This window comes from Neophocaena asiaeorientalis, unplaced genomic scaffold (genome assembly GCF_003031525.2).
Source record: "Neophocaena asiaeorientalis asiaeorientalis breed wild unplaced genomic scaffold, Neophocaena_asiaeorientalis_V1.1 scaffold265, whole genome shotgun sequence".
NCBI classification, from domain to species: domain Eukaryota; kingdom Metazoa; phylum Chordata; class Mammalia; order Artiodactyla; family Phocoenidae; genus Neophocaena; species Neophocaena asiaeorientalis.
The window spans coordinates 1,736,253-1,750,858 of NW_020172172.1; the positions used below are offsets into that span (position 1 = coordinate 1,736,253).

The following is a 14,606-nucleotide window of genomic DNA, read 5'->3' on the forward strand; positions in this document are numbered from 1 at the left end:
ACTAGATCCCGCATGCCACAACAAAAGATCCTGCATGCCGCAACTAAGACCCAGTGCAGCCAAATAACTAAATAAATAATAAAAGAAATATTTAAAAAAAAGAAGAAGAAAGGAATCACAAAGAATCCCAAATAGATCAGACAGAAAGTGAGAAATGTCCACTGCAAAAATTAAATCTCTCTTCCACCCCAGTGATCCTCTCTCGAGGCAATCAATATGAAGCATCTAAGTATCTTTCCAGTTTTCTCTGCCATAAACAAATATTTATTTATTCAAGTGGGAGCTTTCTCAACATACCATTCTGTATCTGGCTTTTCTTTTTCCTCTAAATTCTACCTTGGAATTTATTTCCTAACCACCCTAGTAGATGCCGTAGTTTCTGGAAGCTACTATTGCATCTGGGTGGGTGTTTAGATTGTTTCCACTCTTCTTATATGCTATAACTTTCTTGGACATGTGTCTTTGCACTTATTTGTAACAAATCTTCCAAAGTGGAACAGCTGTGTCACATGGTCTGTGCATCTTTACCTTCAGTAAATGTTGCCAAAGAGCCTTCCAGAGACTTCATTGTGACACTCCCATAAAAAGATGGGAAGATGCCTTAAAAACAAAAAATGAAAACCCTGTTTACTACTAAACTTTTAATCTTGGCCAATCTGATGGGTGAAAAAATGAAATCTCATAGCTGTTTCAATTTGGTTTCATGATCACCCTCATTACTACTCAGATTGAAGACCTTTTCATATATTATGATACTTTGAAGTACCTAGTACTATTCTTAGTCCATTTAACTTTTGGAATGTTGGTCATTTTAAAAATAGATCTATAAGAGCTCTTTTTATACTACAGAATAGCTTTTGCTTATTAGGTGTATTGGAAGTACTTTTCACAGCACCATTACCTTCTGACTCTGTAGGCTTTGCCACACCTATATTTTAACTTCTATGAAGTCAATTTTATTTTATTTTTTTTTGGCAGTACGCCGGACTCTCACTGCTGCGGCCCCTCCCATTGCGGAGCACAGGCTCCGGACGCACAGGCTCAGCGGCCATGGCTCATTGGCCCAGCCGCTCCGTGGCATGTGGGATCTTCCTGGACCGGGGCACGAACCCGTGTCCCCTGCATCAGCAGGCGGACTCTCAACCACTGCGCCACCAGGAAAGCCCTCTATGAAGTCAATTTTATTTACCTTTTTCTTTCTGTTCCTAGGTTTCCTGTTTCCTGTGAAACACCTTCACTCTAAGATAATTTTTCATATTGTCTTCGTCTCCTTCTTCAATGTCACTCCAAGAAAGAAGCAGCTGGAAGCTCGGAGGGTCTGAGTTTGTCTCTCTGCAGCTTTTCAGAGCAGACTTCCTTGCCTTTGGAGATGCTTCTCAAACAAGAGTGGAGTCTGCAGAACACAGCCTGCCAGGAGGTCACAGGGGCTTGGAGTCGGGGGAGTCACAAGCGTGGAATCATTTGGGGAATCCGGGTGATGGTTATATGGGAAATCTTCTTACTATGCTGACTAGACTTCTGTGCATCTGAAATTATGCTGAAATAGAAAGATTTTTTAGAGGGATAAAACAGGGAGCAGCGCAGGGCCACACAGCCACAAGTTGGGGTGAGAGGGTGGAGGCCCTGCATACCCTCCAGATGAAAGACAAGGGTTTGGAGGTAGTTGGCCAAGGCAAGATTTCACCCACTCACTGCTGGATGTGCCCACAAGCCCTTCAGCTTCTTTCCTGTATTCTCCGGGGGAGACTCCAGCCCTGATGTCCGGGGCTTCCTCGGAGTCCGTCCTCCAGGGAGGAAATGAGCCCTAAATATGCCGTCCTGGGTTAGTCGTGATCCTGCCCTGGCTGCCATGGGTGGGGTTTCGGAAAGGGGCATTGATTACGAATAATAAAACCTTGGAACCTTACATGTCAGACCTAGGAACCAGGAGCCAAGATGAGCCAATTTAAAAGGGAAAGAAAATGGAGAATGACACCCGTTTGTCTCATATGTGACCCCAAAATAGGGCCAGGCCCCGTGACCTCACCTGTGTGTGTCTAGCCATTCCAGCTACCGTCAAGATCAACTCCTCTAGAAGAGCTGGACTAACCTTGACTAACTTTCTAGTTTTCTTTGTTTTTTTCATTTCAAGTTGAAAAAGTTAGAGATACTTGTGATTTTAAAAATTTTGTCCTATATTTTGAACAAATAATGCCTCCACATGGTTCAAAATTTTTAAAGTACCCTTAGCCACTTTAATGCATCCTAGTTGCTAGTTTCTTTTAGAGCTTTCCAGAGATGTTATATGCACTGAGGAGCAAATATGTTGATGCATAATTTCCCTTCTAATTCATACAAAGGGGAGCAATGTGTTCTGCGCTTTGAGTCTCCATGGAAACTGTATCTTGGAAACACTGGAGATCTTTCCATCAGCATGTGGAGACCTGGCTCATTTGCATAGGCATTTAGGTTTCTTTCAACATCTCCCTAGTACAATCAGCACTGCAAAGAATAAGCTTATACAGAGATCATTTTACCTGTATATGTGTATTATCTATAGGAAGGATTTAATGCCTTGAAGTGGAAATGTTGGGCCAAAGAGCTTAAACATTTGTAATATTGATAGACATTAATGCTCTGCTCTCCACAGGGGCACTTGTCATTTTCTTAAGCGATGTTAATTCTACTGAAAGGAGCCAGCCTGGTGTGGCAGCAGAAGTCCCAGACCAGGGGAGAGGAGATCTGAGACGGAGCCCCAACCCTGCAGTAACGCGTTGCATGTCCCTGGGAAAGTCGGCTTTGTTTGATTCCTCGCCTGAGAAGTGAAGGGACTGAGTAAGGTGCCCAGGGACTTCCCTGGCGGTCCAGTGGTTAAGACTCTGTGCTTCCAATGCAGGGGGTGTGGGTTCGATCCCTGGTTGGGGAACTAAGATCCCACACGTCCTGTGGCGCAGCTGAAACAAAAAGGAGTAAGGTACCCAGGACCCGACAGTCACCTTTGCTGCCATAAGGAGAGGCAGAGGTACCCCGGTCACTTGGAATAATGAGAACCGGGTCAGCAGCTTTCTGCCATCCTCCGAATAAAAGAAACCAAGCCCTAGTGCACACAGCACTTACAAAAACCTGGGGCTGGGCTCTGTCTGCAGGGAGGCCCTGGTCCTGCTCTGGGGGCTCAGGGATGGGAGGGGGATGCTTACTTTCCTCTGTATTTCCTTTTCCATCATCAGAATTTAGCACCATGTGCATGAATTACCTATTCAAAAGTTAAATTCACTATTTAGAACAGAAACAAAGAGAAGTCTTCTGGAAAGCATCCTGGCCTGGGAGGGAGGAGGTCTGGGTTTTAGCTGCTTCACTTCTCTGGGCCTCCTTTATCTCCTTTGACCAGTGAGGGGCTTGAACAAGATGAACTTTCTCTGGTTCCAAGCCAGAGTGAGTGTAAAAGCATCCAAGGGGAACAGACTTTGGGGTCAGACAGAACTGGGCCTGAGTCCTGGTTCCCTCAACAGACCTGCTGTGTGACCTTGGGCAAGTTACTCAACCTCTCTGTGCCTCCATCACCTCATCTGGAAAATGGAGATAAGAACACCCATGTCACAGGTCTGTTGGGGGAGTAGGAGGTCATGTGTCTAAAGCAGGTTCTATGGTGCCAGGCTCAGTAAAGGGTGCTGTAATCAGGTGAGGGCAATTCCAAATACTCTACAGAAAATGAGCTCTACGGGGAACCTTAGAGAGTGTCCATTCTGACATCCTCAGTTTACAGATGGAAAGTGGCAGTGCAGAGAGGGTGGGATATATCGGGTGTCAGCCGAGGAAACCAGCACGCCTTCCTTCTCTCTTCCTGCCCAGAACTTCTGGGCCTCAGGAGATGTGGCTCTAACTCAGTTCCTTGTGTGATGGAGTTTTATCCATCAGCTGGTCCCAAAGAGTCGTCTATTTTCACGTTCCCTGCCTGGCACAGGTGACACCAGGGTCTGGTCACAGGCCACTGGGACTCTGAGGCCCCAGTACTGCAGCTCCCAAACCACGCCACGGTCTGGCCTTCCCAAGTGATGGATCTCAGCCAACTCCTGGGATATTGGGGTCAGGGACATCCCACTTAAGACCCTCTGCTCTCTACTCACAGAGAGGACAGGCTTCAGGCCCTACCATGGGACAGGAAGTTCAAAATGCAAACTCTCCTAGAAAGATAGGCACGGACCGAATTTCACATTAACCCAGAGATGACAGGATGAAGAGAAGGGAGAAGAGAGAAAGGCAGGGACGGGCCTGAAAACAACAGGAGGGGTGAGAGACGGGTATACATTTCAAAATGAAACTCACAGGGGACTGATTTTATAGCCAGGAATGGAATCTTCTCATTTCTGTGTCCCCAGCCCATGGCCTGGCACACGGTCAGTGCTCAACAGATGAATGAATGCACGCGTCAACGAACGGGTGAGCAGCTCAGAGAGCTGTTGTTTAACTGGGATAATGTGTGAGGAAAGGCTCTGCACCACGAATCTCTCAGTGCCGCCAGCGCCTGGCACACAGTAGGGCCTAAGTCGCTGTGTGCTTATGGCACGGGCGTGCCTCCCAGAGGTGGGGGAAAACTATGTCCTCTTCTTCCAAAGGAAGCTGGTAGTCTCTTTTGGAAGGAGAGCCTCGTCAGCATTGCTTTGGGGATTCAAACCTGCCCCCGACCGAGCTCTGTGAGCATCTCCCGGTTCTGAGGAAGAAGGGAGGCGAGGCCCTGTCTAAATCATAAAGACGTTGCATCCTGATACATTTTCCTCCCTTTCTTGTGGAGACAAGGAGGAGTTAGTAAATTCACATCCACAGATCTGCAGGAGCAAAATCTTGTCTTCTTGTATCAGAAGCTATAAGCTCATTTCTAATCCGACAAGTCCACACAAAAACTTGTACACAAATATTCTTATCAGCATTACCCACAATAGCCACAAAGTGGACACAACCCATATGTCCATCACAAGGTGAATGGCTAAACAAAATGTGGTACGTGCACACGATGGAATCGCATTCAGTCATAAAAAGAAATGAAGTACTGATACATGTTACAACATGGATGCGCCTTTAAAATGTTATGCTAAATGAAAGAAGCCAGACACAAAAGGCCATATACTGTATGATTCTATGCCTGTGAAATGTTCGGAATAGGCAAATCCATAGAGACAGAAAGCAGATTTGATTGCCAGGGTGCTGGGGTACCGTGGCATGGAGAGTGACTGCTAATGGGTGTGGGAGTTTCTTTTTGTGGTGGTAAGATGTTCTGGAATTAGACAGTGGTGATGGTTGAAAACTTTGTGAATATAGTAACAAAATACTGAATTACACACGTTAAAAAAGAAATAAGTAAAATTTTAAAACCAGAAAAAAAAAAATAGTAACACTGACCTATCAGGCCATTGGCTGTTGAACCTGGACGTCAAACTGTCAGCTCCAGAGCAAACAAACTCCAACCCATCATCCAGGGTGCACACCAGAGAGACAAATACAGATACACAGTTCATTCTCGTATCAAGATACGATACCTCTGGGACTTCCCTGGTGGCGCAGTGCTTGAGAGTCCGCCTGCTGATGCAGGGGACACGGGTTCGTGCCCCGGTCCGGGAAGATCCCACGTCCCGCGGAGCGGCTGGGCCCATGAGCCATGGCTGCTGAGCCTGCGCGTCCGGAGCCTGTGCTCTGCAACGGGAGAGGCCACAACGGCGAGAGGCCCGCGTACCGCAAAAAAAAAAAAAGATACGATACCTCTGAAATGAGTAAAGAGACACAGTGAACACTTCCTCATCTTCTTAGGTGGAGACACGTGTCTTTCTGCTTTTTGAAAAATGACAAACCTTCCTCTTAGACAAACATCTTATTGTGTCCCGTGGTCTCCTGCAGGCACATCTGTTGAGAGTGAGAGGGTCTGGGTCAGCACCAAGCATCTTTATGTATCCAGCAGGCATCTGGATGGGAGGCTGGGTCCCCTCAGGACAACGTCTGCTTTGAGATGGACCTCTTCTTGCCCTATTCGTGAACTGCTCAGGGAGGTCCGGCCACCAGCTCTCAGCAGCCTTCACGTCTGGCCTTGGCAGGGTGCCTGACTCACGTATGTGAACACACCCTGCAGAGCCTTGAATGGCCTTCATCTTCCTCACTGGTAGAATAATGGGGTCAGATTTGATCATGGAGTTGTGAAGAGTGTCCCAGGGAGCATCACCTTCAGAGGGGTAGGAGGTGAGACTTGGGGAGTGTTATTAGACACTGGAAAACAGGCTCCTTGTCCACAGGACCTCTCCGGGGCTTTAACGTGCTGAAGGGGGAGGCAGGATGCTTGTATGGATTAAGAGCTGAACCCTGGAGTCACACAGTGATTTGGGCATTCATTAGCTGTGTGACCTTGGGCAAATGACCCAACCTCTCTGAGGCTTAGTTTCCTCACCTCTAAAATGAGAGTAACAAGAGTACCTCCCTTCCCAGTGAGGCTGGGATGCTTCAATGTGTCAAAGTGGGGCTAGTCAATTACCATTCTGTGATTCACAGCTTGGCCTTGGCCCCTGTGGGAGCTCAGAAAGCACAGCAAATTGTGCCCTGTTGGATATGAAGGAGTTTTCCAGGGACAGGGGAAGGAGGAGGGAATCCAAGGCAAAGGGAAAAGCAGGCACAAAAGCATGGAGGCACGACTGGCTGTGGTGGCCTCGAGAACTGCTGAGATGCAGATGTGTGGGTGACTCAGGCACGGTGAGTGGGGGAGGGAAGGAGGCAGCAAGGGAGCAGCTGGAGAGGGGGCTGGGCCACAGCGAAGTCACTGGGAGTCACAGAACAGCTCTGGAGAGCATCCGGCCACTGCCACGAGTAATGGAGGAGAGCAATGAAGGTGCTATGTGCATGGGGAGGAGGGGCCCGCTGGACACGACCCTTCTCTCCCCCAGCCTCGTGGCTAAGAAGGCCCTCCCTCCTGCAGGGGATGTGAAAGGAGACCTCCTGGGGCCGGCAGTCAGGCTCAGGAGAGCTGGGAGGGCTGTCAGACAGCCAGGGGAGCCCCGGGGAACTGGGGCAGGTGAGCATCGCACTTGAAGCTATGCACGGGGAGAGGGTGCAGGCAGCAAACAGACTGTTTTGAACTAGGAATTAGATTCACATGGCGTAAGATACAAAAAAGTCATGGGGCCAAAAGGCAGAAGAAGTAACATGAGGGGGTGGGAGCAACCTCTGGGCCAGTTTCCTTTCCTAATAAGTAAAATAAAACTAGGCCCCAAAGTGAGGTCAAGCTTTTCTCCTTGGTACCAAGAGAATGGACAGATGCTCCTGAATTTGAAGAGCACCAGCCTGCGTGAAGTCAGGAAGGAACCACGCAGGCAGAGAGCAGTCAGGCCGCAGGTCTGGAAGCGGAGGAGTTTCAACTCCCCCTCCGGGAATTGCAGCTCACCCTGGCTGCTCTTACTCCAAAAACTTAGGAAAGGAAAAAAAGTAGGAAAGAATTAAGATGCCACACCTGGCAGTTTTAACTTACAAAAAAAGTATTTATTAATCTAATTTTCCTTCTCTTGCCATAATCCAGAAGCATGACGCTGACGGCCTGACATATCAGTGTGAAGTTGTCGAAAGCCCCACCAGTCACTGATTCCACAATTCCATGACTGGCCTTTGTTAGGCAACAGGACTGAAGTCCATACAGGAAGCCCACCAACCCCAGGGTCTCCCACACCTGCCATGGCTCACTGGGTGGGTTGTGGAGCGTGAGAATCAACAGCACCAAGCAGACGGACCGAGAAGGCTTCGGGCAGAACACTGCTGCGGTGTACTTCCCCTGACAGAAGCCGGAGCTGTCCACCCGCAAGGCTGCTCGGTCACAGGCCTGGTTCCCTGGGAAGCATCTCTCTTTGGCCGAGGGTCAGAAGGCTGCGCACCCAGATCGCCCTGAGAAGCAGTCCCCACACGCCAACCCGAGCCTGAGCCGCCATCGCTGTCTTTCCAGCGGGTCCGCCCAGCCCGCTGATGCTACTGCTGCTTGTGTGGAAGAGCCTTCCTGGGTGGTGGGAGCTCCCTGTGGATCAGGGTGAGTCCGCAGAGGATGAGGAAGACTCCTCCCCACCACAAGACCTCCTGGCACTCTCCATACAACACAAAACCCAGGAAGGCCTGCAGGACAGAGAGAGCTGTGAGGCTGGGCAGGCACGTACCCACAGGATGCGACCACGGTGGGTGGGCACCACCTGACTCTCCTGTGGCTGAGTGCCCTCCTAGGGTGGGAGGGAAGGTCTGGAGCTGGAAGTCTTGGGCCTGAAACCCATCTGTTACCTTCAGCATATCTCACCTGGAGAAGTGGGGAGGGTACCTCCTCACAGCATCGGACCCAGCAAAGTGCACAAGAAAGCCCAGCAGAGGCCGGCAGCCAGGCCCAGCACACAGCTGGTCCATCAAGTCCTCCCCGCCTGGACTGCAGGGCTGAATGGCTCAGCCCCACCTGGGAGAGAAGAACCTCGACCCTCCACATCTCCTGCCTGAGTTCACAGACCCCTGAGGAGCAGCAAGCAAGTAGGCTTTTGACAGTTGGACTTCATCCCCATCTAACTTGAGAATTCCTCCAAGTTAGAGATTAGAGGAGCAGCCACCGGGAGTCAAGACACAGCCCAACCTCTGCTTCAGTTCCTGGCCCTTCTCCTATGTAGAAGCAGGGGTTGCCCAAGGACAACCCACCCAGAACCCTCCCAGAGCCCAGGTTTGGGACAGAGAAACTGTACGCTCAGGCTACTCACCGAGCTGAGGATATTTGAAAAAGTCACTGTGACAGATGCAATGGCTGAAGACATGGAGAAACTGAGGCCCCGGCTAAAGAACGTCCACATCAGAGAATTGGTGGTAGCCATCACAATAATGCCTAAGATGCAGAAGCCCACGTTCACCTGCAGGAGAAAGTGTCACTGCAGCCACGGCCAGCCCTGGGCAGCATGACCGGCAGACCCCCTCACAGCAGCCAGGGTCATGGCTACTGCTGGCAGCCGGGCCACCACAGCCTGGGGGTTCTCAGAGCTTTCCTGCACAGGGCTTCACTTAACCCTCAGCAGCGCGCACACCCATTTAACAGCTGAAACAACCTCTTAGAAGACAGCTATTTGGCCATCTTGCCAGCCATGTGACCTTGGGCCGAGGTCAAATGCGAATTCCTATCCAGTTATTTTCTATTGAACACCAGTCTCTTACTGCCCCCACAGTGACCAAGGCTTGAAGTTCAATCCCAGAGGGCCAAGTACTTATTACTCGATATGAGGGATGAGTAAATCAGGGGCAGAGTCCTCACTTCCCGGGAGCAGGTAAAGCATGTATAAGTCCTGTCTCCCCGCCATGCTGTGAAGGCTACATCCCACTCGGGCCGGTCCCATTGGGCATTCTTGAGCTTTTACTGTGTGCCAGGCCCTCTGCTAATTGTTTTAAGTACATTTGCATTTGTTCCTTAACTTCATTTTACAGATAAAAATCCTGAGGCATTAAGTAACTTGCCTAAAGTGCCACAGCTGGGGGGAGCCGCCAGGATTCAAGCCCAGGCAGTGTGGCTCCTTGCTCTGAACCAGGACACAGCCATTCCTGGGGAAACCACACCTGGGACTATTTGAATGGCGATCCCAAGCATCACTTGGAGAACTTGCAGATTTCTTTCTTTTTTAAAGAAGAGCCCTGAGAGAAGAGAGGACCTTCAAGAAGCCTCCTACACAAAGGATATGCAGACCGCTTGCTTGGTTTTGAGTTTTAAACCTGCCTGCAGACAGAGCTGCTTCCTCTGGGGGGATGGTGTCCATCTAAACCTAATACTCTCATTTCTCGTTAACAGTTTCCCAGCAACTGAATATATAGTGTCTCGAGGAAGGAGTCTCTCTGCATGATTTACACAGAAGCACTGTACGTGCCAGTGCCAGCCTGCTTACGTAAAGGCTTATGAAGGTCCGCTGCACAACTGAGAAGACAAGAAAAACCTCATGGCTCACAGTCACTCATCTTACTTTGGACCACTCACTCCAAGAATTACAGCCAGCAGGATACCAACCGCAAGCATGGCAGCTCCCACTGGGTTAGCCCTAAACAGGCTTACACCTAAAGAATCAGCCTGTCTACTGATTCTTAGGTCAGGGCCTAACCCTGGGCTGCAGATGCAATGAAACCTCTTTAACAAGCAGAAGCTGGCCTATGACTCGGGTGGAAGCGGCAAAGACGTACACCTTAGCAGACATGGGAAGGTAGTTCAGGAGTTCTCAGCATTGGGGGGAAATGTCCAGAACATTTCTCTCAGTCAAAATGAGAGATAGAGGGGCTTCCCTGGGGGCGCAGTGGTGGAGAGTCCGCCTGCCAATGCAGGGGACACGGGTTCGTGCCCCAGTCCCGGAAGATCCCACATGCCGCGGAGCGGCTGGGCCCGTGAGCCACGGCCGCTGGGCCTGCGCGTCCGACCCGCGCACAAAAAAAAAAAAAAAAAAAAAAGAGAGATAGAGAAGACATTCCTGGTGGTCCAGGGGCTAAAAATCCCCCAATGCAGGGGGCCTGGGTTCAATCCCTGGTCCCGGGAACTAGCTCCCACGTGCCCCAACTAAAAAGATCCCACGTGCCCCAGCTAAGACCCGGCATGGCCAAATAAATATATATATTTTTACAAAGGTAGAGAGTAGATGTAGGAGGTGTGCATCTTCCCGAAAAGCGAACTAACCCAATCGGAGAACAGACTTTAGGTGCCCCCAAATGCGGCGCCGCAACGCGTTGGCCCGGGGACGCGGAGGGAATCCGGCGGAGGCGTCCGTGCAGGAGGCTGCGCACACACTGCCCCTCTCGGCCTGTGACATCCCACCTTGGAGCCCGCTGCGCCAGCCACGGACCCTCGGAGGAGCACACTTCGCGCTGGACTGCGGCCTCACGTGACGCGACGCTCACGTGGGTGCGGTGGCCAATAGAGGCTCCCCGAGGGCCTAAAAGGGCGGGGCCGCCGGCAGAGTCCTAGGCCTCCTTCTCCCGGCGTTGGCTCCTTTCCGCGTTAGGTTTAGGCTTTCCCTGGCGCGGTCCTGGACCGATGTCCAAGGCTGACAGTGGCGGTGGTACTGTGGTTGCTGATGTAGACTAACTCTTCGTGGCCTAGCAGTTTCAATCCTTGTCATTAGGTGTGGTCCAACATCGGGTCCCCTGGGAATCTGTTTAACTCCCAGGTCCCGCCCCACGCCCGTTGAAACAGAATCTACTTTTTAACAAGACCCCCCAGGAGATCGACATGCACCTCAGAGATACTTCGGCAGAGGGCGCCAAAGACTTGCAGACTCAGCAAGAACGTGGGCTAGGGTTAGGGCTTCTGACAATTCAAAAGGCCCTGATGGATATATGCTCATTGTAAGAAATTTAGAAAGTATATTAGAAAATTTCATCCATAATCACTCCACTCAGATAATTGGGATTAACATTACTTCCAATTTCCAATGTACTTAACTTTTAAAATGTTTTCGTTTAAGTAGTACGTTTCTTTGAAAATGAAGTGCTGTTCAAGTGTATAAAGGCTAATTACACTATCCAGGAAAGTCAGTTATTACCGTACTTTTCCTACATGTATAGTTTTATATATAGCACACGTTAAAAAATAGTGCATATACCATGTATGGGACTATTTTTCTAAACATGATTTCATAGTGCACATACTGTCCAGCAGCATTGTTTTTTTTCCATTCAGTAAGTTTTCATGTTAGTCCTTACGTGCCATCCTCTCACAACGTGGCTTTGTGGCTCCAATAAAAGCATGGATAACCCTGATGACTCCTATTAAAATATCAAACTGGCCAATTTTTGTAGTTGTGAAAAGCGAGGCTCTGAGAGGCACTGTGCCACTTTGCAAAGAGCTGTGTGAACCCCAGCGCAAAGATGATCCCATCAGAAAGCTCTTACCTTACTTGGAACCGACAGGAAATTGAGTGGTGCTGTGCTGGATCAACTGTGCCTGCTTTATAAGTTTTCTTAGAACAAATGATGCCTCTATTAGCATTAGAGGTCGAGCATCTCAGAGCCACCTCCTCCGTAAAGCAGACTCTGCTACTCCCCTACCTTTACACCACTCCTGTGGTTGTCTGTCTGCCTCCCTGCTAGCCTGCGAGCTCCTTGAGGGCAGGGACATGTTTCTTTCTTCTCTAGGTCCCCAGTGCCCAGCACAGGGCCTTGTCCTGGTGATGATGGCTGAATTGATACCATCCTTGGGCACCCAGCTAGGAAGTAATTTCTGCCTCCTGGACAAAAGCTCCCAAGGGCACACGTATCACCTGCTAGCAATCTTGTTAAAATGAAGATCCTGACTCAGGTCTGGAGCTGGATTAAGATTCTGCATTTCTAACAGGCTCCCAGATGGTGCTAACGCTGCAGGCGGCAGGGGGAGTGGGGGGTGGACGGGGGACACACCACACTGAGTAGCAAGTCTGTGATTAATCGTTGCCCTTAGCACACTCACACGCCTTGCAACATACTTACCTCCCTAACTGGGCTCCATCAGGCAGATGTTATGCACGTCTTCTCTTTGTTCTGCCACAGTGCCCAATATTGTGACCGGCTCCTGTCCTTGCTATGAAAGTTTGAGTTGAACAGACTATGATTTGATTATAAAAGATAAAATTTTAAAACTTACTAACAGCACCATGGTGTTAACTAGAGCACCCTTAACTGGGAGTGTGAAGGGGAAGGAATACCTCATCCCACATTTATTTGATGGTATTTTTAAATTAATTTTATTTTTGGCTGTATTGGGTCTTCATTGCTGCACACAGGCTTTCTCTAGTTGCTGCGAGCGGGGGCTACTCTTCGTTGTGGTGCACAGGCTTCTCGTTGTGGTGGCTTCTCTTGTTGCGGAACATGGGCTCTAGGCGCCCCGGCTTCAGTAGTTGCGGCTCACAGGCTCTAGAGCACAGGCTCAGTAGTTGTGGCGCACGGGCTTGGTTGCTCTGCAATATGTGGGCTCTTCCTGGACCAGGGCTCGAACCCGTGTCCCCTGCATTGGCAGGCGGATTCTTAACCACTGCACCACCAGGGAAGTCCCCACATTTATTTAAAAAGCAATGAAAACAGACATCAAAGATGGCTTATGGACAATAGATGACCTATCGAGTTCTGGGAGACCCATTCAAACTCTGCCTCAAATTTAGGGCCTAAAGTCACAAATTTAAGAGGACTTAGGGGCCAAGGAGGGAATTTAAATGTGTGAAGTTCCCCACCCCCCTCCCATGAGACAGGAGGGATGGGTGTGGCCTGTGATGACCTAGGGAGTGAATGTTTGTCTTGTCTCTTTTATGCCCTCTCTCCAACAGTACCTCGGTCTCTTCCTCCCTTCACTTTGATGGCAAAATATTAGCTCTCTGCACAGACACTGAATAGAAATACAGAGGCAGAGTTGTGGAGGAAAAAGAAAGAGTAGCTTTGTTCTTTGCCAAGCAGAGCAGGCTGACGCCTCAGGAACTGTGCCCTCCTCCCTGGGGAATCAGGAAATGTCTTATAGGTGGGGCTTGCAGTCTGGGGTAGGTGATAAGGATCAAAGTAGTGAAGGTCTTGCATTCTTCTCTCTGCTTTAATTTCTGTTCATCTCTGGGTTATTGGCCCAGGACCTTCTTGCTGAAATGCAGAACACTCCAAGGGGTTATTTGTTACAAGGGAGTGTAGGGGGTGTATATACCAGGGGCAGGATGTAATTCACAGAGTCCGCCTTAGAGGTTAGCTTTGTGAAGGACAAAGCTAATTACAGACACTACAGATCAGTAACAGTTAAAATAAAACTAGGATTGATTAACTCTTTCAGGCCAGTTTATGCTGCTTCTCTAGCCTGTTCATTGTTCCTTTATTTTCCTTGTTTGTCAGAAAATAAAAACCTCACTTCAACAAGACAAGGACACAGGGGCTTCTTTACGCTTCCAACTTGTGTCCGTTCTTTGCCCAGTTAAACAAATGAGCACATACGTACTCAGGATCAGGACTGTTCCAGGCAGCAGAATTGCCAGGATGACTAAGATCCCTGCACTCCTTGGGTTCTGGCTTTTTGCAAAACTTTCAGTTCTAGCTCCCTGTCCTTAGCTGGCCTAAAGCTTTATCTCCTTTTCCTTGCTGTGAGTGACGTTATGGGTTGAATTGTGCCCCCTAAAAAGATATTGAAGTCTTAATCCCCAGTACTTGTGAATGTGACCTTATATGGAAACGGAGTCATTGCAAATGTAGTCAAATTAAGATGAGATCATTAGGGTGGGCCCTAATCTGACTAGTGTTCTTAGAAAAGACAGACGGGAGAATGCCATGTGACCACGGAAACAGAGATTGGAGTAATGCATCTAAAAACCAAGGAGGGCTTCCCTGGTGGCGCAGTAGTTGAGAGTCCGCCTGCCATGGTGGCTTCTCTTTGTTGAGAGCACAGCCTCTAGGCAGACAGGCTTCAGTAGTGGTGGTACACAGGCTCATAGCTGTGGCTCATGGACTCAAATGCAGGCTCAGTAGTTGTGGTGTGCGGGCTTAGTTGCTCCGCGGCACGTGGGATCTTCCCAGACCAGGGGTCAAACCTGTGTCCCCTGCATTGGCAGGTGGATTCTTAACCACTGTGCCACCAGGAAGTGCTATATTTTTTCTTGTCTTGCCATAAAATATGAATTTTATTT

At 49.3% G+C, this 14,606-nt stretch overlaps 1 protein-coding gene across 1 annotated transcript; it reads right to left on the minus strand.

The window, feature by feature from the left end:
* Positions 1-7,466: 7,466 nt before the first annotated feature.
* LOC112407202 (transmembrane protein 42) lies at positions 7,467-8,879 on the minus strand (the record flags this gene model as incomplete). Its single annotated transcript, XM_024756395.1, has 2 exons — positions 7,467-8,106; positions 8,724-8,879. Coding segments are annotated over 2 exons (297 nt in total), but the record flags the coding sequence as incomplete, so codon positions are not given.
* Between the last annotated feature and the right edge of the window lie 5,727 nt (positions 8,880-14,606).